Source organism: Mytilus trossulus, chromosome 1, assembly GCF_036588685.1.
Source record: "Mytilus trossulus isolate FHL-02 chromosome 1, PNRI_Mtr1.1.1.hap1, whole genome shotgun sequence".
Taxonomy (NCBI): Eukaryota; Metazoa; Mollusca; class Bivalvia; order Mytilida; family Mytilidae; genus Mytilus; species Mytilus trossulus.
Window position 1 is genome coordinate 44082977 of NC_086373.1, and position 26155 is coordinate 44109131.

Here is a 26155-nt window from a genome sequence, read left to right on the forward strand (position 1 = left end):
AAAAACAGAAAAATTTGAAATCAAAAGAGATGATACACCGTGTATTGAGCCTTTGTATTGCGTAGAGTTCAGTAGAAAATATAAATACATGCTCAACCTAACAATACTATTTGACCTACTGCGAGTTGCTCAGTTTTTACTGTTACTCCTGTTTCTCCTAAAATATGGGTGCTAGAAAAAACAGCAAGTAAAATGGCCAATATCAGAGCCGTACGTCTTGTTTTGAAATGAATTCTCTTCTTTTGAGAAATATTTATTTTGTCATCCAATTTTTCACCGTTTACAACTGTCTGTCTGTGGTTTTATTTCATACATTAACTTTTAAGTATCAGTATGTTTTCAATTCATATTGTTTCATTTCGTTCCGCTTTTATTTCGTTTCGCTTTTTACAGGTACCCCTCTTTTTGCCCCTTTTTTATTTTTGATATTTTAATCAAAAATTTAAAAAATCAAACTTTCAAAAAGTGAAATAATCAAAATTGCACGTAAGGTTTAGTATTTTAAAAGTTTGATCAAATTCCTAAACTATCAAATTTAAAAACGATATTTAGAATTTTAATATTTTAATAATTTGGTTAAAATTCCAAAATTTCAAAACTTTTACACAATTTGAAATTTTGATATTTTAAAACTTTGATCAAAATTCCAAAAATCCAAAATTTCAAAACTTTTAAAAACTTTGAATTGATAAGTGTTACACGGACCAACAGGGTCTGTAACTACATTGAGGCAAATGCCTCATGTAGGAATTTCAAAACTTGACCAAACGCTTTTCTCCATATCAAATTGTGTTCAAGGCGAGTGCCATGCAAGAAGCAAGTTCTGTTTTCCCACAGACGTAGCCCTGATTTTTCGGGATCAATGTTTCTTATTTATTTGTCTTTTGTTCATTGATTGCCCTTCTGTATTCTGTTAGTGTTGCATTCCTTTTGTAATCTAGTAATTTTGTTATGGAACTTAATTGATCATGAGTTTAAAAAAAAACATCAGCCACAGACTTAACCATGTGAAATCCAATTTTGCTTTATCATGCACATTGGTCTTTTGATGTTGTCCCTAGAAACTTAAGTCTTGCACTGAATTTATACATTTTGCTTTGAGACCAAAATATTGTCAAAAAATTATGAAAACAAAACTTGCATTTTCAGATTATGAAAGGATATTCGGAACCCAGAAAGCATGATTTTGCATCATTTTTTTATAGCTTCTTGGGCCTTCAGTGGCTCCAAAACCCTTTGTTTGCCAATATTTTTATTGGAGGCTAGATACAGCCAAACTTTAATACTATGTATGTATGCAATACATGCATATGCAGTTGGGAATATAAAGGATTCATTTCTGCAAAGAATGATGATTAATTCTGATTAAATGGTACATAATGACTTGACTCTACATGTATTATTTATAATAAATAATTCATCTAAAAATGAAAATGAAAAATCTCGCCTCAACAGTGCAGAAAATGAATAATCTGTCCTCTTAGTTTACAAAAATAAATAACCCCTGCCCCCCCCCTCCCCCCCCCCCCCGAATATCAAATGGTCGTCCCCTAAGGGAGCAACCATTTAACTTCAAAAGTGGGGATACTAAGTTAGTCCAGCGGCTACAAACATATTTCAGACGAATTGTGCACATCCTGCTACAAGCATGAAATTTGGCATAGACCTCCCTCAACTATTACTCTTTTATTTTAGATAGGGAGGCATTTGAAAAAAATGTCTCACTTCCGGTAAAATCCAAAATGGCGGACATCATACTTAAATCGGCCCAATATCGAAGGGCTAGAATAGAAAGGGTATTATGTTAATGCTGCTATAATAATATTTGGTACACACCTTTGTTATGTACTACTTTTGGATATATTATATAGATTAGATGTCTTTAAAAACCTTACTTCCGGTAAAATCCAACATGGCGGACATTGTACTAAAATAAGCTTATTTTTTAGGGAGGGTGATTGAAATGTGTTTTAACGTATTGCTGCTATCATTAAATTGTGCAGGAACCTTTCTTTGGTGCTTGTAAGGGATATAATATATAAGACATATGTCTTAAAAACCCTTACACCGGTAATATTCAAAATGGCGGACATAGAAATATCAATTTTTTATTTTGATATTCAACTTCTTTTCAAAATGTGAAGAAAATGGGTGTTTTTTTTGTGGTGGTCATTTAATTTTTGGCTTTAAGTTATCCTCTTAACCACTAATCATAATCTGTAGTTAATATTTGAATACAAAAATACTTCCTGTAAAAAAAAAAAAAAACAATATGGGGTAAATGTAAAAGATAAGTCCCTAATCCATATCTTCGATGTAGAGTTTTGGATAGATTGATTAAAACAAAATAAAATCACTTAAGTACTAAAACATTTTAAAAATAACCACTATTTGGCCAAAAAAACATGTTAATTCCCAGTCACCACCACATGCACACGACGCAGGGCACGAAAGACTTGATTTTCCACATTAACAACAACCGCGGCAACCTTTCTTACATCCACAATGTGCAAGCTTCTGACAAAATGATGAGGCCTCAGAAAGAGTTTTTTAAAAGTGATCATCTTTGTCCCTTCGTCATCCATTAGCACCTGGACTGGGTAGCATAAGAGACAATTTCAAGCTCGTCCCCTTAACACGTGTCTCAGTGTATTGTACGTTTTGCATGCTGTAAATGACTAGACTAAGTTGAGGCAGGAACATATATAGGTATATTGTTCCCAGGTTGAGGGAATAGCCTCAATTAGCCTTCCCTTTTGCGTAAATAGTTATTTCTTGCCTTGTTAACCATGCTAACTGATAAGTTTGTATGATCTTACAGTAAACACCGGTGATTTAGGCGGACCAATTATCATTCTTTATGTTAATGTCACATCTTCAAATGCCATCAATGTCTCCCACGCAGTCTCTTTTTCCCCTTTTCAAGCAAACAGAGAACTGTATCACAACCGGTAAATACATGGATCACAATATGTGTGTGTGATCACTCATCGCTAGTTTATATGAAAGTTCATTAATAGATATTTATCTAAAGCTTTTCCCCTCCTAAACACAATCCATAGTTCGTCTACCCCTATGTCACTGAATAGCGAAATAGTAATGACAGCATCATCATTAAATGACTCGTTTAAGTTCGTGTTTCACTGTATCAGACACATGCACCATGATTCTAGTGTCAGAATTTTAATGTGAATATGGTGCTTAACTTGAAATACATCACGTGGTGGTTAAGATAGAATAGCCTGAACATGTGTTGCTACAACTACCATATGCATCCAAGACTTCATCCACTCTTGTAACAGTTTCACGGGTTTTTTTTAAGGTATAAAGGGCATAATACCCTACCAGCATACTCGTTATGAAACACCTTGAAACTGTAACAACAGTGGATGTAGTCTTGGATGCGTACATAGACAATACCGGTAGTTTGAAGACTGCTACAAGAAACAAGAGCTACATTTAGGGGAAAGGGAATACATAGACGATTCCAGGAACTGTTACAACAGTGGAAGTAGTCTCGGATGCGTACATAGATAATAACGGTAGTTTGAAGACTGCTACAAGAAACAAGAGCTACATTTAGGGGAAAGGGAATACATAGACGAATCCAGGGTCAAAACAAATTTCTCAAAATTGGTAAAGTTTTCTGAGAGATGACGACATTAAGAAAGAACTTTTTAGTTTTTATTCACAGGAGCTTGCTCAATAGCATCTTCGCTACAAAATCTTTCAAGAGAGCGGGAGTGGATCGTAACCCTTGGCTAGCGAAGATGGCTCAATAGATTTTGAGGAAAAGGTAGTTGTAGCACAAACGCAGGATGTTCTGTATTATCCACCACATGATGGTGTTTCAAGTTTAGCTCCATTTTAACATGAAGAGGCTTATACTAGAATCAAGATACATATGTCTGATGCAGTGATACACAGGCTTAACTGAGGCACGACTCGAACAGTCGATACTGATGTTGCTGTCATTGCTGTTTCGTTATTCCGTGACATAGGGGCAGACGAATTTTGGCTTGCATTTGGATGTGGGAAAAGCTATAGATATATATATATATATCCATGACCTTTCAAAAGCACGTTTACTTGAAAGGGAACTTCGTTGTTGACATGGATGGCGTTTGAAGATGTGACTTTATGATTTAAAATGATGATTGATCAGCCAACATCACCAGATATGGATTTGCTAATGTCATTGAAAAAACGATACGTGGTTTTGTAGTAAGATCGAACAAACTTATCAGATGGGGTTTACGAAGCAAGAACACATGTTTTTGGAAGAGGAAAGATTTATTGATGCTATTTGAACGATTAGGTCTAGTGTTTTTCAGCATGTAAAACGTGCAATATACCATGGCGAGTGTGGATGAGTAACAAGCTTGGAATTGGTTCTTCTGCTTACTAGTCAAGACGCTTATAAATGGCGAAGGGAAAAATATGATCCATTGGAACCCTTTTGGACAACTATTTGTGAGGCCTCTTCACCTTATCAGGTGCTTGTACATTATTGATGTAAGAAACAATATCACGGTCTTTGTAAATGAGGAAAATTAGCTCTCCGATTGTGAATGAACATGTATTTGCGGCCATAAATCAGTAATTTTAAAGATGTTTTAGTACTTAAGTTATTTTATTTTATTTTAATCAATCTATCCAAAACTCTACATCGAAGATATGGACTGAGGACTCATCTTTGAAATTTACGCCATATACCGGGAGTAATAACTTTGTATTTAAACATTAATCCCCCATTTTGGGATTTCTAAAATGATTACCATTTATCGCTGTTACAAACTTTTGAAAATAATTTTCAATTTTCAAAATGCCGACACTTACAAATGGATAGATGGACGCTTAATGTACAGCGGCAACTATTACATAAATATGAATATAAATTAATGTTTATGGCATACGTTCATATGATATGAATGTGCTCAGCTTTTACAAAACCAGAACTATACCTTATTTGGCCTTTTAATTTTATTTGACTTTAGCCTTTTTAACTTAATTTCATTCGAGCGTCACTGATAGTCTTTTGAAGACGAAACGCGCATCTGACACAAATACAAAATTTACATCCTGGTATCTATCTATGATGAGTTTTGTAGATAGCTTTATAATTTTAGCGTAAACAAGATATCATAAACCTCCAACATTCCAGACTAGCACAACGTTCATTCAATGCGACACCATGAATTCAGTATTCCTTCCGTACCAATACTTAGAACTGAAATCATTGATACAAGGCAATATATGATCGACATGCAATCGATAAAAATGAAAACAAAACGTTAAAAGATACGACCGAAGCGCTTTTCTGGCCTTCTTGAAGAACGCCCAAAGCTGAATATTTAAAGCCTACAATTAATAAAGAACAGAAATAGTTGATTAAAACATTAAACATGATTGTTCAAAATGTACATGGAATGATATATTCATCCACCGACATGATTGCAGAAAGTAAGAAGTCGTAGAGCAGAACAGTAAAATTCGAAATCAAATGAGATAATATAACGTGTATTGAGCCATTTTATTGCTTAAAGTAGAAAATATATATACATACTATATCTAACCATACTGTTTTACTATTGCGAGTTTGTCAGTCTTTACTGTTACTTCGAAAATATGGGTGCTGGAAAAAAACAGCAAGTAAAATGGTCATTATCAAAGCCGTGCGTCGTGTTTTAAAATAAATTCTCTTCTTTTGAGAAATATTTATTTTGTCGTCCAATTTTTCACCGCTTACTGCCTGTGGTTTTATTTTATACATCAGTATCAGTATGCTTTCATTTCATTTTGTTTCGTTTTGTTCCGCTTTTATTTCGTTTCGACGTTTACAGGTACCCCTCTTTTCGCCACTTTTTTATTTTGATATCTTAATCAAAAATTTAAAAATCAAACTTTAAAAAGGATTTCTAAACTGTCAAATTTAAAAATGATATTTAGAATTTTAATATTTTAATTATTTGGTTAAAATTTCAAAAAATTTAAAACTTTTACACAATTTGGAATTCAAAATTCCAAAAATCTAAAATTAGAAGACTTTTCAAAAAGAATTGATAAGTGTTACACGGACCCTGCTTCCTCCAGTAATAAAACATTGGCCAACAAAAAAAAATGTTTTATCATCGTAGACTTTGACTCAAATCCTTTCATTTCCAAGTGTAAGTATGTTACTAATGTAATTGTGTTTGTTTTTGTATTATGTGTTATACATACAAGTCAATATAATTGTTATACTTCCATGCTATTACTAAATAAAAATCCCTGGTGTGGTTGTCCATCTTTGGGATGGTATGATTGCCAATGACACGAAATTGAGGCATGTCGAACTGTCAGTATACTATTTTTATAGTTCGTTCTTATGTTGTCCACCTGGTTTCCACTGTCACAGGTTAAGGGGAGGGTTGGGATCCCGCTAACATGTTAAACCCCGACACATTATTTATGTATGCGCCTGTCCCAAGTCAGGAGCCTGTAATTCAGTGGTTGTCGTTTGTTTGTGTTACATATTTGTTTTTCGTTCATTTTTTTTACATAAATAAGGCCCGCGTTAGTTTTCTCGTTTGAATTGTTTTACATTGTCTTATCGGGGCCTTTTATAGCTGACTATGCGGTATGAGCTTTGCTCATTGTTGAAGGCCGTACGGTGACCTATAGTTGTTAATGTTTGTGTCATTTTGGTTTTTTTGTGGATAGTTGTCTCATTGGCAATCATACCACATCTTCTTTTTTATAGTATAAGAAGTGCTAATGTCCCATGGAGAGAGAGCAAGCACCGATAACTCTGCATGGGAGATTTTCAGAAGTGCAAGTGATGGACAGCAGCAAGCGGCTACTCATTCGTCACAACTCGGTCGATCCCGTACCTTTCTGAAGGAGAATAGCGGATTCACCCGAGGATTGCCGATTGTACTTGCTTGTATTCAATCAACTGTTCTATCGCACAGTGATGTTTGAACCAATGTAATTTATAAAATGACATATTGTCATAGTTTTGGGAGTCAGGGACACTGTTGTTATCTGTATCAACATGAAAGAATAGTGTACTTTACTGTCAGAGTCGTGGACTACTGATTCAAAATAAAGCTGATTTTAAACGACGAGCTTTGTAACCGCTGAGAAAACAGTGGCGGGTCCAGAAATTTTTGTAAGGGGGACCCGCTGACTGACCTAAGAAGGGGGCACTCCAGTCACGCTTCAGCGATTCCCTATATAATCAACGAAATTTTTTCCTTAAAAGGGGGGCCGCCCCCCCCCCCTCCCCCAGGATCCGCCTATGGAAAAATTGTAACAACAACCAAATTGGATGAGATGCGGTATAATTTTAAGTCACACCTGGTGGGATAGTGACCAAAATTGGTTCCAACTGAACCATGCGTTTGGTATTATAGAGAAATGAAAAACTAGGCTCAAACTTGTTTCTATGATCCGGAAGATGTTTCGAATTAGGAGGCTAACCCTTGCTGTTCACTTCTATAAACACGAAAAGATTTCCTTAGCTGTATTGGACAAAAGTTTTTTCTGAATTTTTGTTCGCAATGCTTTGTTTTGTATTTGATTAGGCCATTGAATCTTTTGATTCGATTTTCACTGATGAGTCTCGAGTGCAAAATTATAAGCTTGGTATCTTTGATGATTTGTTTACAACCTTTGGTACGATGCCACTGCCGGTGGGAGTTTATTTGGTAAAAACAGGTCACGTCCTGGCGTACAAATAGTACACTTCTATCCAAAACGTACACAGATACATACTGTTGTCAAACAACAAATATTAAATCGTCAATAAAACACAGAATAGAAAACTTCTATTTATTTCTTTAAAAATCGTAGGCGAAAAAGCAGTGAAAATATGTGCAAGTTGGATATCATCATGGTAACAGTTTGACCAAAAAGTGGGTGGTATTAAACGGCTGGTGCACAAATTAATCCAGATTCTTCGAAAGACAATTTTACTAAATTTACCATTGTATGATCGAGTCTTGTATTGACGAAGGTTTATCAGAATAAAGATATATATATATGTTACAGTGAATTTGTATAATCAGGGATTATGTAGAATAACTGATTTTTCAGGGAATATGTAGAATCACTTAAATCATTAGTAATTATATATAATCCCTGAAAATAACCAGTGATTTTACATAATCACTGAACATTTTAATAATTATTCTACATATTCCCTAATATGATTTCAGGGAATAACAATAATGTAAGGATGCTTTGTTTGTTAAAAAATAAATAATATAGACAAATTAAATTTTGTCTTTCATATTCCTTGCCAGATGAAATAATTTTGCTTTTAAACACAGAGGATAATTTTAAAGATATCACCAACACAGGGTTTCGAGATAAAGTTGAAGACTTCAAAATAAATAATAATAAACATTGATTTCCCTTTATAGCGATAACTTTACATGTATTGTTTGTTGCTTATTCATGTTCTATTTGTAAATCCACAGAACTTGTTATTTTTTTTTCGGTGGCAACGAAGATGATGGAACATCTGTTTTCTGGGTTTTTTTTTTTATCAAATGAACAAGAAAATTCAAACTGAGATAACTTAAATGTCATGATGATAAAACAGGTAAAACTGAAGAATTGATAAATAGAACAAAATTTTAGAGGAAGCTCGCATTTGGCGTAATATTCTCATAGCAATTCTGCAGGGCAAAAAGAAAAGGGAAACCCAAAAAACATTATCATTAGCAATTGTTTGCAAAAAGTCTGGAAAAGAATATTGCCTGGCCACAACACGCGGTATTTTGCGCGAACAGTTTCGAGGTTGCTCATTCCCTTATTTTCGGGATACCTTCAGAAGGTTTTACAGAACACTTTATTTTTCTTAGGTGTGTCGAAAATTTTAAGTCGATATCATGTGAAGGAATTTTTTTTTTAAATGTGGTTATTGTGATAGAAACAGATGTGAAGCATATTGTTTTAATATATTGTGTTTAACATTTTAATAAATTGTGCCTAACATTTAAAAAAAAAATGGCCATGGGTTATCATTTTTTATATATTTTTCTTAACATTTTACAATTTATGTTTATATTGATGTTTTATATGATTTTTATAAAATAAATTATTTGACTTTTATTCATTTTCTCTATAGGTAAAACTATTTCTTCATTTCAGTTATTATGTATAATCCCTGTCGTTTTTTCTAGTGATTATACATAATCCCTGAAAATTTTAGTGATTATATATAATCCCTAAACTAGCCAGTGATTCTACATAATCCCTGAAAATTTCAGGGATTCTACATAATCACTGATTATACAAATTCACTGTAACATATACATGAGATAATTTGTTTAAGGGAATATATAGTACTTAATTACATTAGTACTTTATTAAGCGTCCAAGGCATAACAATTACATGTATTAACGACAATTATAATAATAGGACATTTACATTTACACAAAAAAAATAACACAAAATATAAGCAAGTTTCACTCAAAAGTCGGTCTTCATATAAAAGTGATTGTGTGGAAATGAAACAAACTGTCAATAAGGCGCCTGGTTAATCTTCCTCAGATCAAGAGGCAATGTTACTAGCACATTTCCGCTTATTCCAAGTTCAAATTTACAAAACTAATTGTGATTTTTTTTCAAGGGGATTTTTATCTATAAAACTGGGTTTATCGAAAGGAGAATTATTGTTTCTAACAAAGATATAACCTCCTTGTTTCTAACGAGCTCTAGCAATTGCAATATTAAGATAGTATATAAGTTGTACACAACCATATCTGAGAACCATATATATACCAAATATAATGGATGTTTGGTATTTTAAAAATATGCTTTTAATATTTATTTTATTAATTTTAGCAAAACTATTAATAGAGACAGCTGTGTGTCAGATTAAGTACTATTAATTATTTACTGGCATTTTATTGCAGGGTTAATCCGCCAAATCGCAATATTCCCCGCGTATTATTGAAGTTCATTGAAGAAGGAAACGTATTTAAAAATAATATTTCATCACGGAAGCATTTATTGATTGGTTGTGTATTGGGGTCATTGCAGGTAATGGCAGACGTCACACTATGTGACGTAAACCTGGGAGTTCCATATGTAAACACTGTAAACTTCCGGGTCACATCAATATCGAATCGTTTTAGAGAAGATTTTTTTTAATGGAATCCATTTTGTCATTTTATCACATTCCGTAATACATGAGCCAGTCACTGACCTTGTATCGTGTATAGTAATTTTACTAAAACTGAATTTGACCACCTGAATAAACACTATAAAGGTAAGTTAATTAGGTCAATCTTGTGTATACTGAAATCTTGCACTCTCGACAAAAACACATTATTTTATATTATCGGTACCTGGTTGACATATGTATAGTACAAAAAATAAATAAAACGTAACAATTATTTTCTATGGAAAATCTCAATCTGATAAATACACATAAGAACATACGATGAAACGAAGATACAAATATTTCACAGGTGTGTCGCAATTCTACTTTGTCATGCCCTCACACACCCCCGCACATAAAAATTTTACATAGACATTTGTTGGAAAAATACACCTACACTGGTGTATTTTATGTAAGTTATTTTTATTCCACTTCTTTTAAATTGCATAGATATTGAAAAAGTTGGGTTTTTTTTCAATACGATATTATTATAATAATGACTTTTTGTAGTCTGCATACGAAAGCCACTATGACATTTCATGATGATGAAGGTGGATTCCCCTTCTTTTAATAGTCATTCTGTAATTTTTACCAGACGTATTTCCTGCAGTTTACTACGAATTGGTGTCTCGAGGAATTAACCGTACGAATTCGACGAAAACATTAAATTATGCAGTTTTACACCTTGCAATATTTCGATAAATGTGCCGGTAAAAGGTAAACAAGGCTTAAATGCTTTATTACTAAACATACAAATTCTGGAATCTTGATTTTTCATCGGAAAACATTCATACCATTTTTTTTTTTTTGTTGACCACATAAAAACCCCATCTTCGACGTACGTTCGTGATGACAAAAGACCTGGATTGACCTGGAATATCTATACCAGGAGTAGAGTAAATTTGTTTATTAATACAGTTTTTCGGTTTTCCCCTTTGTTTTGGCTCCAATCAGTGGATCTATACATTACCGTGGTGAATAGTGGTAGATTGACATTCTTTACATAACAAATTTCCCTGTGGAATATTGTGGTCATTGAAATGGTATGAAATTTGATTTTAGAACAATAGCAGAAATACACAACTTTAGCTCTTTTTTTATATCTTTTTAGCACACACTGATGAATATTTACGGTTTCTATAGAAACTCTGTGGGTTTGAAAACTGTTTTGAAAATTTCTGACATTTGTGTTTTTTTCAATTTGCTTTTTTTTATTAAAAAAAATCTGAGAAAGCTTTTTCAAATCTCCTCTAACTTTTAAGTTTGATAGCTAACTGTGTTAACGCAAAGGATGCGCTCGACAATATATCAACTCAAAACGATTTAAGATTTGTTGAATGGTGGCTGCTTAACGCACAGCGGCAAATATCATATCCATCCTTGAACATAAAATAAAATAAACACATCATAATTAATTAAATAGTGTGATTGTCAGTCTGAGTTTTGAAAAATAATAAACCGTTTTCCTGGACAGGTAATGTGGCAACGTATTACTTAAAGCATCACAATCAAAACTATATGACAGATACGACTACCTTTGTCTGTAAACTGGACTATTTTGATATCTATCATTGTATACAGAGTTGCATGAACATCGATGCATTTTATTCAATGGCCTCGCTTCATTTATATTCGGGATAAAAAAAAAAACATTGTTTAAATTCAGATTGTGCGTGTTTGAGTAAAATTTGTTAATTGTAATAATCTTACAGTACATCAGACAGTACATATATAGTGACATGCAATTGTATGGATTGAATGTTTGATAAACAGTATGTGGCCTGAATTCATTCCTTTTTATGTGTATGCACTTCCGTAAATGTACTCATTGCTTCGAAAAATCTGAGGTCTCGTCAACTATAGTCATGGTTCGTTGACTTTTGAATGACATGTTCAATAGTTCAGTTTTCTGATGGATCGCATGATGTACATACATGTTTAAGGAGTGAATAAAAGACCACTATGTGGAATATAAGCTAGCGAGACAGCATTCTATTTAACACATTAACATATTTAGCTATTTATATCAGCAAACGTCTTTAGAATCAAATTTTGAAAATATTGAGCAACAATTTTTTTATCTTCACTTCGACGAGAAGGCGAGTTCTCATACAAATGTAGATCACAATTTAAAACAAGATTGACGTCTTTAATAGAATTCTCTCTACAAAGTTTACCAAGATCTATAAGTACATGGCAACAAGTCTAAAAAAGTTGAGAAACGATTAAAGAAGGCTATCACATGAAGAATCTCCGTTTACACAGTTTTCCGTCCTAGGGTGTAACTGAGCATTGGTATTTTCTATGCTGGTGTATAACCTAGTCCTATAATTTAAGACTCTGCAGGTTCATATCATTTACATTCAACGTTTTTTTACTATCAATGTTGAACCGCATTTTGATAGTAAAAAAAAAATATTCGATGCTTATATTAAAGAACTAGTGTATATAGTTATCAAAGGTACCAGGATTATAATTTAGTACGCCAGACGCGCGTTTCGTCCACATAAGACTCATCAGTGACGCTCATATCAAAATAGTTATAAAGCCAAACAAGTACAAAGTTGAAGAGCATTGAGGATCCAAAATTCCAAAAAGTTGTGCCAAATACGACTAAGATACTCTTTGCCTGGGATAAGAAAATCCTCAGTTTTTCGAAAAATTCAAAGTTTTGTTTTTGTATACCCATTCCATGTTCATTCATTTTAAAAACAGAAAATTTCTATTTAGATATGTTTTATTAACTTTGGATTTTTGTCGAGCCTTCGACTTTAGTCGAAAAAGCGAGACTAAGCGATTCTACATTCCGTCGTTGTCGGCGTCGTCGGCGGCGTCAACAAAAATTCACTCTGTGGTTAAAGTTTTTGAAATTTTAATAACTTTCTTAAACTATACTGGATTTCTACCAAACTTCGACAGAAGCTTGTTTATGATCATAAGATAGTATCCAGAAGTAAATTTTGTAAAAATAAAATTCCATGGGGGGGCCCTCTTCCATTTTCTCTGTATTTTACTATAAATGGACTTAGTTTTTTTCTGCAGGGAAACAAAACATTCACGCTGTGGTTAAAGTTTTTATAATTTTAATAACTTTCTCAAACTATCCTGGGTTTGTACCAAACTTGGACAGAAGCTTGTTTATGATCAAAAGATAGTAAGTATCCAGAAGTAAATTTTGTAAAAAAGAAAATTCCTTTTTTTCCGTATTTTACTATAAATGGACTTAGTTTTTTCTGCAGGGAAACAAAACATTCACTCTGTGGTTATGGTTTTTAGAATTTTAATAACTCAAACTATCCTGGCTTTGTACCAAACTTGGACAGAAGCTTGTTTATGATCATAAGATAATATTCAGAAGTAAATTTTGTAAAAATAAAATTCCATTTTTTCCGTATTTTACTTATAAATGGACTTAGTTTTTTCTGCGGGGAAACATTACATTCCCTCTGTGGTTAAAGTTTTTAGAATTTTAATAACTTTCTTAAACTAACCTGGGTATGTACCAAACTTGGACAGAAGCTTATTCATGATCATAAGATAGTATCCAGAAGTAAATTTTGTAAATAAATAAATCCATTTTTTCCATATTTTACTTTTAAATGGACTTAGTTTTTCTGCAGGGAACCATTACATTCACTCTGTGGTTAAAGTTTTTAAAATTTTAATAACTTTCTTAAACTATCCTGGGTTTGTACCAAACTTGGACAGAAGCGTGTTTATGATCATAAGTTAGTATCCAGAATTAATTTTTTTTAAAATAAAATTCCATTTTTTCTGTATTTTACTTATAAATGGACTTAGTTTTCTGTGCCACACACAGTGGGGAAACATAACATTCACTCTGTGGTTAAAGTTTTTAAAATTTTATTAACTTTCTTTAACTATCCTGAGTGTGTACCAAACTTGGACAGAAGCTTGTTTATGATCATAAGATAGTATCCAGAAGTAAATTTGGTAAAAAAATAAATCCTTTTTTTCCGTATTTTACTTTTAAATGGACTTAGATTTTCTGCCAGGAAACATCACTTTCACTCTGTGTGTTTTTTTTTTAATTTTAATAACTTTCTTATACTATTTTTAATTTGTACCAAACTTGGACAGAAGCTTGCTTATAATCAAAAGTTAGTATCTAGATGGAAATTTTGTTAATATTTTGTACCTGTGTATCTGTATTTTAATTATAAATGGACCTAGTTTTTCTTCCAGTTAACATAACATACACAGGGGCGGATTTAGGCGGGGGCGTGGCGGGCGTGCGCCCCCCCTAAAATTTGCAAAGCATGGGTTGACTTCAACATATTTGAGTATCAGAAGAGATCATTCGATCTTTTTTAACATTCAAAAAATATAAAACAGTCAGTTTATCAGATTCAACGTGATTACTAACCAAGTGACCTACGCTTTATTAAAGTTCTATAAATAATTTCAAAGGAAGGTGTCAAATGTGAGCCTCAGCTTCGTTTGATGACAAATATAATAGGTTTTTACGTAGCAGTTAAAGTAAAAACAAATGTTGCATTGTATTTGCGGTTTTTATAATCAATTTGTTTGATAATCGAAGTTCCAAAACATCCCTTACTCACTTTCACAATTTCGTCATGACACGGTCGAGAAAACAGTCGGCAGGTGAGATTCTTTTATAATATCCGTAATGAAAGATAGAAATACTGTTTCAAGCGAAAGGTTAGTTTATTAATTGTATCTCTGTGTTAATATTTATTTCTCACTTGCAACCTAAATATTTAGCCGAATTCTGTGCCGTATTACTGTATGCTGGGGATCCCAAGAAAATAAATATAACTGCGAAATGCATCTCATTCTGATTTTAGTTGTTTGTGGCGAACACAGTTAAGTCTGGCACGACCTTCGAAAATCAAAAAGTAAAAAATAGATAGTATGAAAGGACAATTAAAAATCGCTGGTGAAAGTAGAAGTTTTCATTTGAAAAATATATTGGTCAGGTGAGCAATTGTGATCTGTCTCGTCTCACTTTGCGTCCGTCTGTCCGCCCGTCTCTCTGTAGATTGTTGTCAGGTGTGGATTAAGGCGGCTTTAGCTTCAAACTTTAATTCCTCGCTAATTTTAACACACAATATTTCGAGATATCTACATTTCACCTCTTTAGAAGAATATTTCAATAATTTTACCTAAAAAAAACTCCAAAATTTTTTCGCCTCGCTCCGCTCGGCGAAAATGAAAATTTGCGCCCCCCCTAACTGGAAATCCTGGATCCGCCCCTGATACAGGCTGCAGTTAAAGTTTTTAAAACATATTAGATTCATACACTATCCTGGATTTTTACCAAACTTGAACAGAAGCTTCTTACAATCAAAAGATGAATATTTTTATTGATTTTTTTCCTCGTTTTTGTTGAGCCTGCGATTTACAGCAAAAGTAGGCGAGACACTGGGTTCCGCGGAACCCTTACGAATTTTTAAATAATTAAGAAATCAAATTTAGAGAAATTTCATTTCTTAATTATTCTAAATGTGTATGTTAATAAAGTCTTTTAAAATACCTGGGGCTTTTCTGTTGTATGAAGTATTACCAGTGTTTAAGACTATTCTAAAAAAAACAGTGTTCGCTGATTTAAAAATTATCGAATTTCAAGTATGGTATCATAAAACATAGTGTTACCGAAAATATTGGACAATACAACAGACCAAAACATACACCGACTCCTACGAAAAACAAAGACAAACAATAACAAAAAGCCATGGTCCAGATAGCCTTATTTGTTACATTACAGGCCACTCAATGTTGGGATCAACACTTTAATTTTTTTTTCATTGTCATAAAAGTTTTTCGTGTTTTTTTGTTTTTTTTTTAAGATTTTCAGTCTTTTTTTTGTTGTAATTTTGAAATATATGATCCTTTATCATTGTCTGTGATATTCTGACTATATTTTCATTACAAGTATAAAAGACACCAATAATATATGCTTAAAATTTTGGATACGTTTTGCCAAATTAAGAGTAAATATTTATAGGGAAATTTTGTGTTTATTTAGCAAACATTTTGACCTTCCTTATATGTTTACTGAACCGGGAATTTATTTATAAGACACCGAAAATAAGGAAACTTATGAGCCAGAAATGTTTTTATTTCCTCAGTGAGTTTTTATGTTACTATCGTACAAGTGTACTCTAGAATTAATTACATAACAATGATAAATATTGTTACTCCTATATTTTACCTAGAAAACAATTAAAATTGTGCTTGCTAAAAAAATCTGTACATGCAACCGTTTCAAGAACTCAGATTCACAATAGATTCTTCGTGTATGACCCCAATAGGTTATATTTAATTACCTTTTATAGTATTTATGGGTTAAAAGTCAAATAGAGTGCCTAACAGGAAGTATAAATTTCATTAAAATTCAGAATTCAATCACATTTTCTTTGAGAGAGAACCTCAGGAGAGAACACACAACACCAGTAAAACCAGTTGATCTAATAACCAGGTAGTTGAAGTCTTCGACTTCGTACATTTAATTTTTAAAAGGTTTTTTATACGTTGTTAAATACACTAGTATACACTTTGTGTCTTCACAGGCTACAATACATTTTGCAAAAACATAGCAATCCATTGTAAAGTAATAAATATAACGAGTTTTAAAAAAAAAAAAAATCGAACGTCGACCGAGAAATTCAACGTGTTGCAGAGATGCCATATAGCTAAATGTTTTAAAGGACACATTTTAATTTTGAAGAATCCATGTTCAGAAATATCAATAGGTTGTGTTAACATAAGTAAAAATGTGTACTATTATATGAATTGATTACGGACTTAAAAGGAGATTATATGCCATTTAATGACGAATATAAACAGGCACTGCCCTGGCAGAGAAGGTTTTATATACTTCTAAGAAAAATGAGGTTATTTTAGATATGTTGATTGATCTGTCATTTATCGGAAGTGAATGTCAGATCACATGTGACATACGAAATCGCAAACTTTATATGAAATACTTCCTTAGTATATAACAATTAAAATTGTTCCGCAAATTTTTGTAAAATTTTCTAAAATTATTTTTTTTAGAGAGAAAGCTTACTTAATTTATCAGTTCGGAGTTTCTATAGAATGGAAGGTAAGTGAATTTTATGTACAGTAGAATGTGAACAGAAGGTTTATGGTTCACTAGAAAGTGATTAGAAAAACAAAAAAATAAGGAATTATACAGTTGTCTTTTGGGGTTAATATCCCCTTTGCTGCCTGTATTTTTTTTATTGGCGGAAAAACTAACAAAGGAACTTCTTATAAATTTTATCGAGGTAACATTTGATTTCCTTAAAAACATTGAATTGAAATATTATATAAAACTGATAAAAAAAATCTAAAAAGACATCATGATTGATCTGTACTTTGGTGAATATAAGACTTTTCCGGGTCACTCGGTGTAACTCATTCATTAAAAAACTAGAGATACCGGTAGATGTATTTTACTGAAGACTGGATTTTTTTTTGAGATATGAGATATATGATGATTTAAGTTTTCATACGAAAATCAACGAGCGCCCGATTCCTTTTAGTAGGAACCATTAGATATATATGATGATTTAAGTTTTCATACTTTTGGACACTTAATTCGTCTTAAATGAAGTTGCATTTTACAAATTCCACAAGTGTATCATAAAGATTATATTTTTACGGTTAAAGAACTTGCACAGACCATTCAAGTACATGCATCACTCATTACGAATAGTCCAACTTTGCCCGGGAAAATTGTTGGCATCAGCTTTGGAGACCCTACTGAAATCTCAATATATTTTTACTGTAAAACCGGGGACCACGACGAACTTAAAGTAGATCTATATTACCAAAGTTTATACATGGGATCGCTAACCTTACTCTTTTATAAAATTCTTAATGATATAAATGAAGTAAATGATATACGTATATATAAAAATAGAATTATTTTCATTGATCAGGAAAAGTTTTTGCTTATTAAACTGTGATCCTTACAAAAGACATGAGAAAAGGTCAGTGTTTTTTTGCATAATCGGTTAAAGATAGTTACTGCAATTACAAATGAACCTATTTTCATGCAAAATGGGTAAAGCTGTCTCGGTCACAAATTTGACCCTTTTAGATAAAAAAAAATGTATACGTTTGTATATTCAGTACTCATTTCATACAAATAACTTTAAAGTGACATTTTGTTCTTCTTATGGTTGATTTGATATATATGAGAGAGATAACCTTATTAAAAAATTAAATAATGTTCTATTGAACAACAAATTTCCTTCCTTATCATATAACTTGCTTATATCAATTCTAAATAGTAATTCCCAAACAATATTAAAAATTGTTGTCAACTATTTGAATGAATGCTTGTTGGTGAGAAACTCATTATTAAAAGGTACTTGATTTCTGTAATAATGTATATGCTTCTCATTTATTTTTTTATATATTTCTCTCATAATAATATCCACTGTCACTCCTTCATTGTATATATGTTATTGTAGTTAGTCTTTAATTTGTTGCCATAACCATTTATTGTCAATGTGTTAGTGCTAATAAAGTTATCTTATCTTATCTATCTTATCTTATATAATATGCTTTATAGATGTCAAATAATTTTCAATAGTAGAAACCATCTTTAAAAAATGCATTAACACACTATATATACGAAAGAATTATGTTGACATTTGTCGTATATAAAAATTTAGACACTTTCAAAATAGATTAGTCATCAAAATAACATGTGTATACATCTGAAAGTTCTCAAAGTTATTTCCTCGTCTTTTTGTAACTAAATAGTTGTGTTTTAGCTATACAAATATGAGGCTCCAGCAGGAGTCTTTTCTTCATTAATCAGATTTAATGTTGTTTACTTCTTTGTCTCCGAATTATCAATTAGATATTACTTATTAGATGTGTGTGATTCATATGTTCCTTTTTGTCAATTTATCATAAAAACTGGATGTGTTTTATTCATAACATCCTTGATGGTGCCTCACTGCAAATGTTTTTCAAATGCACGACACAGTGATGATGGTGATAAGAAACGCGTATCGGGCGGTCCTTAGCCTATTAAATTTCTAGGTTCAGCTGTATCATTCGTTACATATAAGATATTCAAAGAATGTCCTTAATTTATTTTTTTGCTTGTGCGTATTGGTGAAGTTTATTCGTTGTTTTTGTAGTTTTTTGGGAAATTTTACATGGAACTTGACTTGATTTAAGCTTTAGGATTACATTGGAAATGTTCACTAACTTGTAAATGACAAAGACAAGATGACGCTGAGACAATATAAGTATTAGTAATGTTTCGTGGTCACTATTTTGCAGATGGACAAAAGGGTCCAATGACATTCGACGACATAGCTCAGGAGCATTTCACTCAACGATTTACCCTCAACAATGCTCAAACAAAAGGTAATGTATGGTATACTAAGACAACTAACTGCGTCATTGGTAGTGAACAAAAGACGATTTTTGATAAACTCCAGGGAAACTAACTGGGTCACTGGTGAACGCGTACTTTTTGAAAGAATGAAGTTTTTGAACAAGGTGTATTTGCTTACCTTTTTTTTTTAAAGATCAATTTATGCCACTTTTGGCCCGTTGTCATTGTTTAAACGTGTCAACAATTGTGATTGATGATTGATTGTTAACTGCTTTACGCCACATCAGCCAAAAAGGCTCATACTTAAGTATCATACCTCCTTTGTTGTCACGATATCAACATGGCCTACACGAGTGTTAAAAGTAGTGGGTCTGATCTCAGACCTGGAAAATCCCAATCTGTTATTTGCTGTTAATCCTCTAAGCACACATCAAATAAGGGATAAAAACAAACAGACTGTTAATTTGAGTTGGAACAATTCTTCCCTGTACGGTTATATATGCCTTCTTGCAGACAGATACAGTATTAGATAGAACTTTTTAAAATCAGATTACTTGCGTTTAGTCTCTTAAAAAAATAATCGTTCTAGGTTGTGTAAAACTTGTCACTGGACATGAAATATTAAATGTCAACTGATTAATTATGCTGTGTGACTTAAAAGAAAAATTATCTATATCAGTATTAATGTCCAAATAAAGCTTGACATGGCTTGTCATTGCTACTTGAAGGTGTCATCAACAAGGAGGGAAACCGTATACATTGAAAGCCATGCCATAAAAACTTGCTAGTCCTATACACCAATAAGGCATTCATATTTTGACATTACGATCGTTAGACAACTGGTTTTTTTTTTGTTCAGTCAGTTCTTGCGATTTATGTTCATGAACACCTCTAGTTTGTGTAAAAGTTTGTTTGGAATATGGCGAACTTTTAGTTTTAACATGTTGAATTTGGTATGTTTGTTTATAAGATGAGAAAATGTTTTAACACTGATTCATCATACGATTTGATTAGATGAGAAACGAATTGAAAACGTTAAAATAATGTAAAATTTAAGTATGCACAGATTGATAACACGAATGTTTTTTTTTTAATATATATATTCATTTATTTATTTTTAAAAGTAAACCCTGACGTGTTAAAAAAGATTTTTTTATAAATTGTACTTCAGGTTATTCCTAAAAATATTGAAATAATCCTCCATTGTTTATTTTTGTTTTCTTTGAAAATGACGCAAGGTAAAACCATTGAAATCATATCAAATCATTTCATTGTATACAAACTAATAATATGATTATCACAAATATATATAGAAAATATAGTCGGAACGAATACATTACACGGATTTATGTCGATACATTTTGGCATTGCACAAGGTCATGATTTTCCCACAATGATTATAACGTCTTTACACTAAATTCACCGGAAGTCGGTGTACTGATTGATAATTTAGACTGGGAAAACTTGGTATATACTAGAACACACCCGTGATATCGCGGGTCCGTGACTGAATTAAGGTATATAACTATGCGCAAGCCTTATTTTAGTATTAGTATTGTCATCTGATAAAGTCATGCCGATTATAAGATACACAGTTTTTCTCTGCTTTCAAATCTTTGTTTGAACCCGTCGAACTGGAACTTATTATTGGTAATATTAATTATTTGGAAAACAAAAGGTCCTGGAATGGAGTATTTTTTAATCAACAACATTGTCCTATATTAGTTACAAATAAAGATGAATTATTTGATTCGCTGTTTAACGTCATGCATGCCCACTTACAAATTGAAAACCGTTCCTCATTTTTAGTCTTGTTATCTTAGAAATTCTTACTATTTGACAATTTAGTAGTGTCAACCCTGTGATTATGACCCGTGTATATAGCATATAAACCCTGAATACACCGTTTGGTGGTGCGCCTGTCAGATGCGGAACGTACAGATTAGGTAACAGGTAACAGGTGAATATACTATTGGTATCGGTATCGGACTCGACCCGGAAATTCTTAATTATTGGCAATATTAATTACGTGGAAAACAAAAGGGCCTGGAGTGGTGTAATTTTCAATCTACACCTTTGTACTATATTAGTGATATATAAAGTTGAATTCTTTGATTCGTCGTTTTTACGTGATGACGGCTGAAAAATTGGACTTCGTAATTTTAGTATTATAGATATATGTATATAACTCGTCTAAACATCAACCCAACAATGTTAGATCTGGAAGCAAATTTTTGGTTCTTCCCTCCTTGATGGCGATCCGATGGATACAGGCCAAGTTCGGATGGAACTCGAGTACTGACTCTAGTTCCATATGAACGGTAAATAATTTTGAAGAGTAAGGACTCTAAATTACCGGAAATACAAGGCCCCTACTCTGAATATGTTTACATTCAAATTTTATTGGATCGACGTCATAACATCCGGGATATCGAGTCGATCTCCAGTAACCCTGCCACAACCCAGGGCTCATTGAGTTCTAATGTAATCTGTTGTAGAGTTGTCACTGACTCAGACGTACTTATATATGTATATATATATACAACTCGTCTAAACATCAACCCAACAATGTTAGATCTGTAAATTTGCTATCGCAAATATTTTGTTCTTCCCTCGCCGGAATTCGAACCCATGCTATTGGGATATCGTGACACCAAATCGCCTGCACTGTAGCCGTCTCGCTAGACCACACGACCACCTGGGCTTCACAATAATAAAGCTTTCGGTGGCCGTGTGTTACCTTTCCTCGTCAGTTTTAATCTAGAGCTGACTCAGACGTACTTATATATATATAAGTGTCTAAGAATGTAACTTTAACACACTAATGAGTGTTAAAAAATTAGTTGTTATATTTTATATATTATTCACGCAATATTTCGCTAAACAAATTAGCTTCATCGGGCGTGTGCATCTATCTAGGTGAAATCGGATGCATGACAAAAAATATCTTTGTAGCTTGAGCTACACAAAATTTGTGTAAAAGTTTGTAGGTGTCAAATTGTTTGTTTCAAAATACAGATCTGTTAATGTGATGAAATAAAGGGTTTTTTAAAAAGGTATTTACTGTAATGTTGTTGAGCATCAAGTGAGCTACTGAGATTATTACAAACACGACTCTTAACGAAAAAGACAAACTTTAAATATTAATTTCAGAATGTTTTACCTTAGTCTTGTAGAAATATAGTTTAACATACATATAGTTTAACATAAATTGAAATTACTCAATCATTGTCAATGCTTATTCCGAATTTTGTTGTTTTTCAGCTATGGATTCAAATAGTATAACATTATGGCAGTTTCTTTTGGAATTGTTAATCAGTAATCAACATAGTCGGATTATTCAGTGGACAAATAATGAAGGTGAATTTAAGCTTATAAATGCAGAAGAAGTTGCTAAACTATGGGGATTGCGGAAGAATAAACATAACATGAATTATGACAAACTTAGTCGAGCACTAAGGTATTATTATGACAAAAATATAATTAAAAAAGTAATGGGACAAAAATTTGTGTACAAATTTGTTTCATTTCCAGAAATAGTGAAGACAGAAAACAAAGTGCCATTTAAAGTGAAGATGGAAACATTGGCACAAGAATATGGACAAAAAGTATATCCACATTTTGCTTCGTATAACCCCATGGAATTAAAATCTTCAGCAAATCATGCATTACAACCGAATCATACTCAAAACTTGTTATGGATTAAACAGGAAGAGCCCGATACAACAGCACCTAGTCCCATACCTCATACTGTAATGGAGGTCGGAAACACAAGTATATCAGAGACAAGGGTTCCATCTTGTTCACCATCGCCATCACCTGTCAATTTATCAACATCGAAAAGTGATTCTGTGACACATAAAATGAATGGAGGGAGTAAACTGTCATTAGTTGTAAATTCTTCTAAACCGAAACCGGTGCCCTTGTCATTCAGTGAAATTAACAGTATGACATCATCAATATTTTCATCATCCTTAAGTGCTCTTATACCTGCAAGTCCAAAATTCGTTTCGCCATTAGTGCAGCCTAGTCCAATGATTGGACCAAGAACTCCATTTTTACATTTCTGGAGTTCCCTTAGTCCAATAACGACAATGAGCCCAAGGGTTTGCTCTGCATCTGCTTTCCAGTTTCCAACGTTCCCGGTGACTACAATGACATTATCTCCGATGGCAGCACCATCTAATTTTTCAAATGTAGAATCGTTGGCCACGCCAGCTTTGACTTCGCCTACAAGGACTATGTCTTGTGTACTATGACTATAACTTTATATGTTGGTGTAAATAACTTACAATCCCCAAGTGCTATTGAAAATTTATCACGCTAGAAATGTTTTATATACTTTATTCCTCTAAGGATGTGACGCGCGTGTTTTATGTTTTTATACTTTAACATTTGCTTTTTCTATATTCTATTTTTTACACTGATCAGATTTCGAACAAGCAAATCTAGTTATTGAAAGTATATTTACAATGTATTTGTTAAGTATATAGGTATTTTTTAGCGAATTAATTAAGTGCCTGGCTAAAACACATGTATCAAAATAACTCATTTCAGTCTTTTTCCGATGTTCACAAGAGTCTTTCAGATAGCTGTATTCATTACATTGGTTGCAATTAATTATTATATAACAAGTTATAAATTCTGTAATTTTAATTATCTAGAGTCACAAATATTATACAATTATTGCCTTCATACAAGGTGAACATTCCAAATGTTAACTAGAGTTAAAATTTCTCCATATCTGAATTCCCCGATTATTCATTCACTTTTATTATTATATTGACTGTTAATGTAAATAAAAATTTAATCCAAAATGAACTACATTGTATTTCAATGTAAAAAAAACAAAATAAACTACAATGAGTCAGTTGCATTTAGGGATATTTTTTGTGTGAAATTGATACGAAATATCCCTGCTTTTATATTGAGTCAATATGATCTAATATGATATAAGCTTTGAAATATTTCAAAGAATTCAAATACCTAAAAAAAGGTACCAGACAAAAATATTTCTTAAAATTCATGCTCTACGCTATATTGACAATTTGGTCAAACATTGAATATGTTTTATCTTTTAATTCTTGGCTTAGAAATTTAGTTTTCTGCCTTGGATATTTTTTTCACAAGGCTTAAATGTCTGGCTTTTAAAGCAGAATTGCAAAAGTACTGCCAAAATAGTATTACTTTGAGAGCTTGCCATTTATGCTTATATGATAGCCAATGCCTTACCACAAAACAAGTTTGTTAAACGATGTCTTCATTAAAGATGTTAATGTATTTAACATTTCTTTTATGGTAGGGCCTTGGCTGATATTTTATTTTGCCTAAAACTATGTAGAAAATCTATTTTAAGAAAAAAATGTTTATGATTTTAATTTGTTAATGACATTACACTGATATGATAGCTGAAAATTTTATACTACAAGAGTTCAGATTAGATCATCCTATTTATTTATAGATAAAACTAAATGAAATAATTGAATATTTTTTTTATTTTTTTTTCAATTTCAGATTATGGCTCATCATGGTCTTCCTTCTTTCTTATATTTTTTCTCAAAATCATTTCACGCTGAAAATACTCCCCTAACGTAGTGACCATGTTCCAATGACTGAAACCTTTTTCATCAAATATCATTTGCTTTATCAACGCTCCGATTACGGGTGACAAATAAGGATCAGACAGTTCAGTAGTTTGCGAAATATTAATCTAACTCACTCTTAATAGATTGAGGGTAGGTGCTGCACAATTATACACATACAATCAAAACAGTTTTACTGGCTTATTCATTAAATAACCATTTGGACTCCAACGTCTATGATGTTGAAAAAAATGCTAATTAACTGCTGACCTTAATCATGAGATCATCTTACACGGACCAAAGTTCAGTGCAAACTGTTGTCATGATATGACGCCAGTCGTGTCTAAAATACATTGCTCTTAAACTATTGTGCTAAAATTAAAAAAAAGTTAATTGGAATGATTCATTATATATTCCATATTCTGAATTCTTTTAGGCCAGTTTCAAATTTTCATCTATGTGCAATCAAATTTTCCTCTATGTGCAATCACTTCCAGTTTCAAGCCTAATATATCATGTACTGTGTTACAACTCTAAATTATACTGACGAGGAAAGGTAACACTTGGCCAAATAAGCTAAATTTAAGGTTTAGTCTAGGTGGCCCAGTGGCCAAGAGCGTTACACCCAGTGTAGGTGGTGCTGTCTCTATATCCCTATAGCATGAGTCCCAACTCGAGGGAAGAACAATGCAGTTCTAACATTGTTTTTCTGAAATTTAGAGCAATTATATATTTATATATGAAAAAGCTTGATGGTGTCAGTCTAGGAAATTTTGACAAACATTGCATGTTGATCAGTAGGCATCAAATTTCATATCTCTGACTGAAGGGACTTTATATATTCACATATTATAGTGGTTGCCTGCAAAGATTCTATAATTAATATATTGATATTGATGGTTGCGTAAATGACGATTGTAAGTTCTACATAAACCCAGAAAACCGTATTGAAATATTCGAAATCCATTTATGTTTTCGTCTCCAAATTGTGTCAACAAACTTGCTACAGGAATAAGAAATAGGTGTTCCTACATAAACAAGTGATACAACTCTTTATCTTGTCC

General features: G+C 32.5%; 1 protein-coding gene across 4 annotated transcripts; it reads left to right on the forward strand.

Annotated features, from left to right (window-relative positions):
* Positions 1-10058: 10058 nt before the first annotated feature.
* Positions 10059-26155, forward strand: LOC134725246 (ETS domain-containing protein Elk-3-like). 4 transcript variants are annotated; one of them, XM_063588920.1, is made up of 5 exons: positions 10059-10265; positions 17199-17247; positions 18089-18139; positions 19452-19538; positions 22774-26155. In XM_063588920.1, the coding sequence occupies exons 3-5, from the start codon at positions 18130-18132 to the stop codon at positions 23766-23768; spliced, it is 1092 nt and encodes a 363-aa protein (XP_063444990.1). In that variant the 5' UTR covers positions 10059-10265; positions 17199-17247; positions 18089-18129; the 3' UTR covers positions 23769-26155. The 4 variants fall into 4 exon arrangements, with proteins under 4 accessions (XP_063444990.1, XP_063444999.1, XP_063445008.1 ...); XM_063588929.1 differs by lacking the exon at positions 18089-18139; XM_063588911.1 differs by lacking the exons at positions 10059-10265; positions 18089-18139 and adding an exon at positions 11141-11200.

What these genes read in the sequence shown, in the direction of transcription:
- LOC134725246 (XM_063588911.1), top strand. An exon ending in GAGTTTCTATAGAATGGAAG is followed by an intron (nt 17,248 to 19,451) that starts GTAAGTGAATTT and finishes ACTATTTTGCAG; the next exon opens with ATGGACAAAAGGGTCCAATG. An exon ending in CAACAATGCTCAAACAAAAG is followed by an intron (nt 19,539 to 22,773) that starts GTAATGTATGGT and finishes GTTGTTTTTCAG; the next exon opens with CTATGGATTCAAATAGTATA.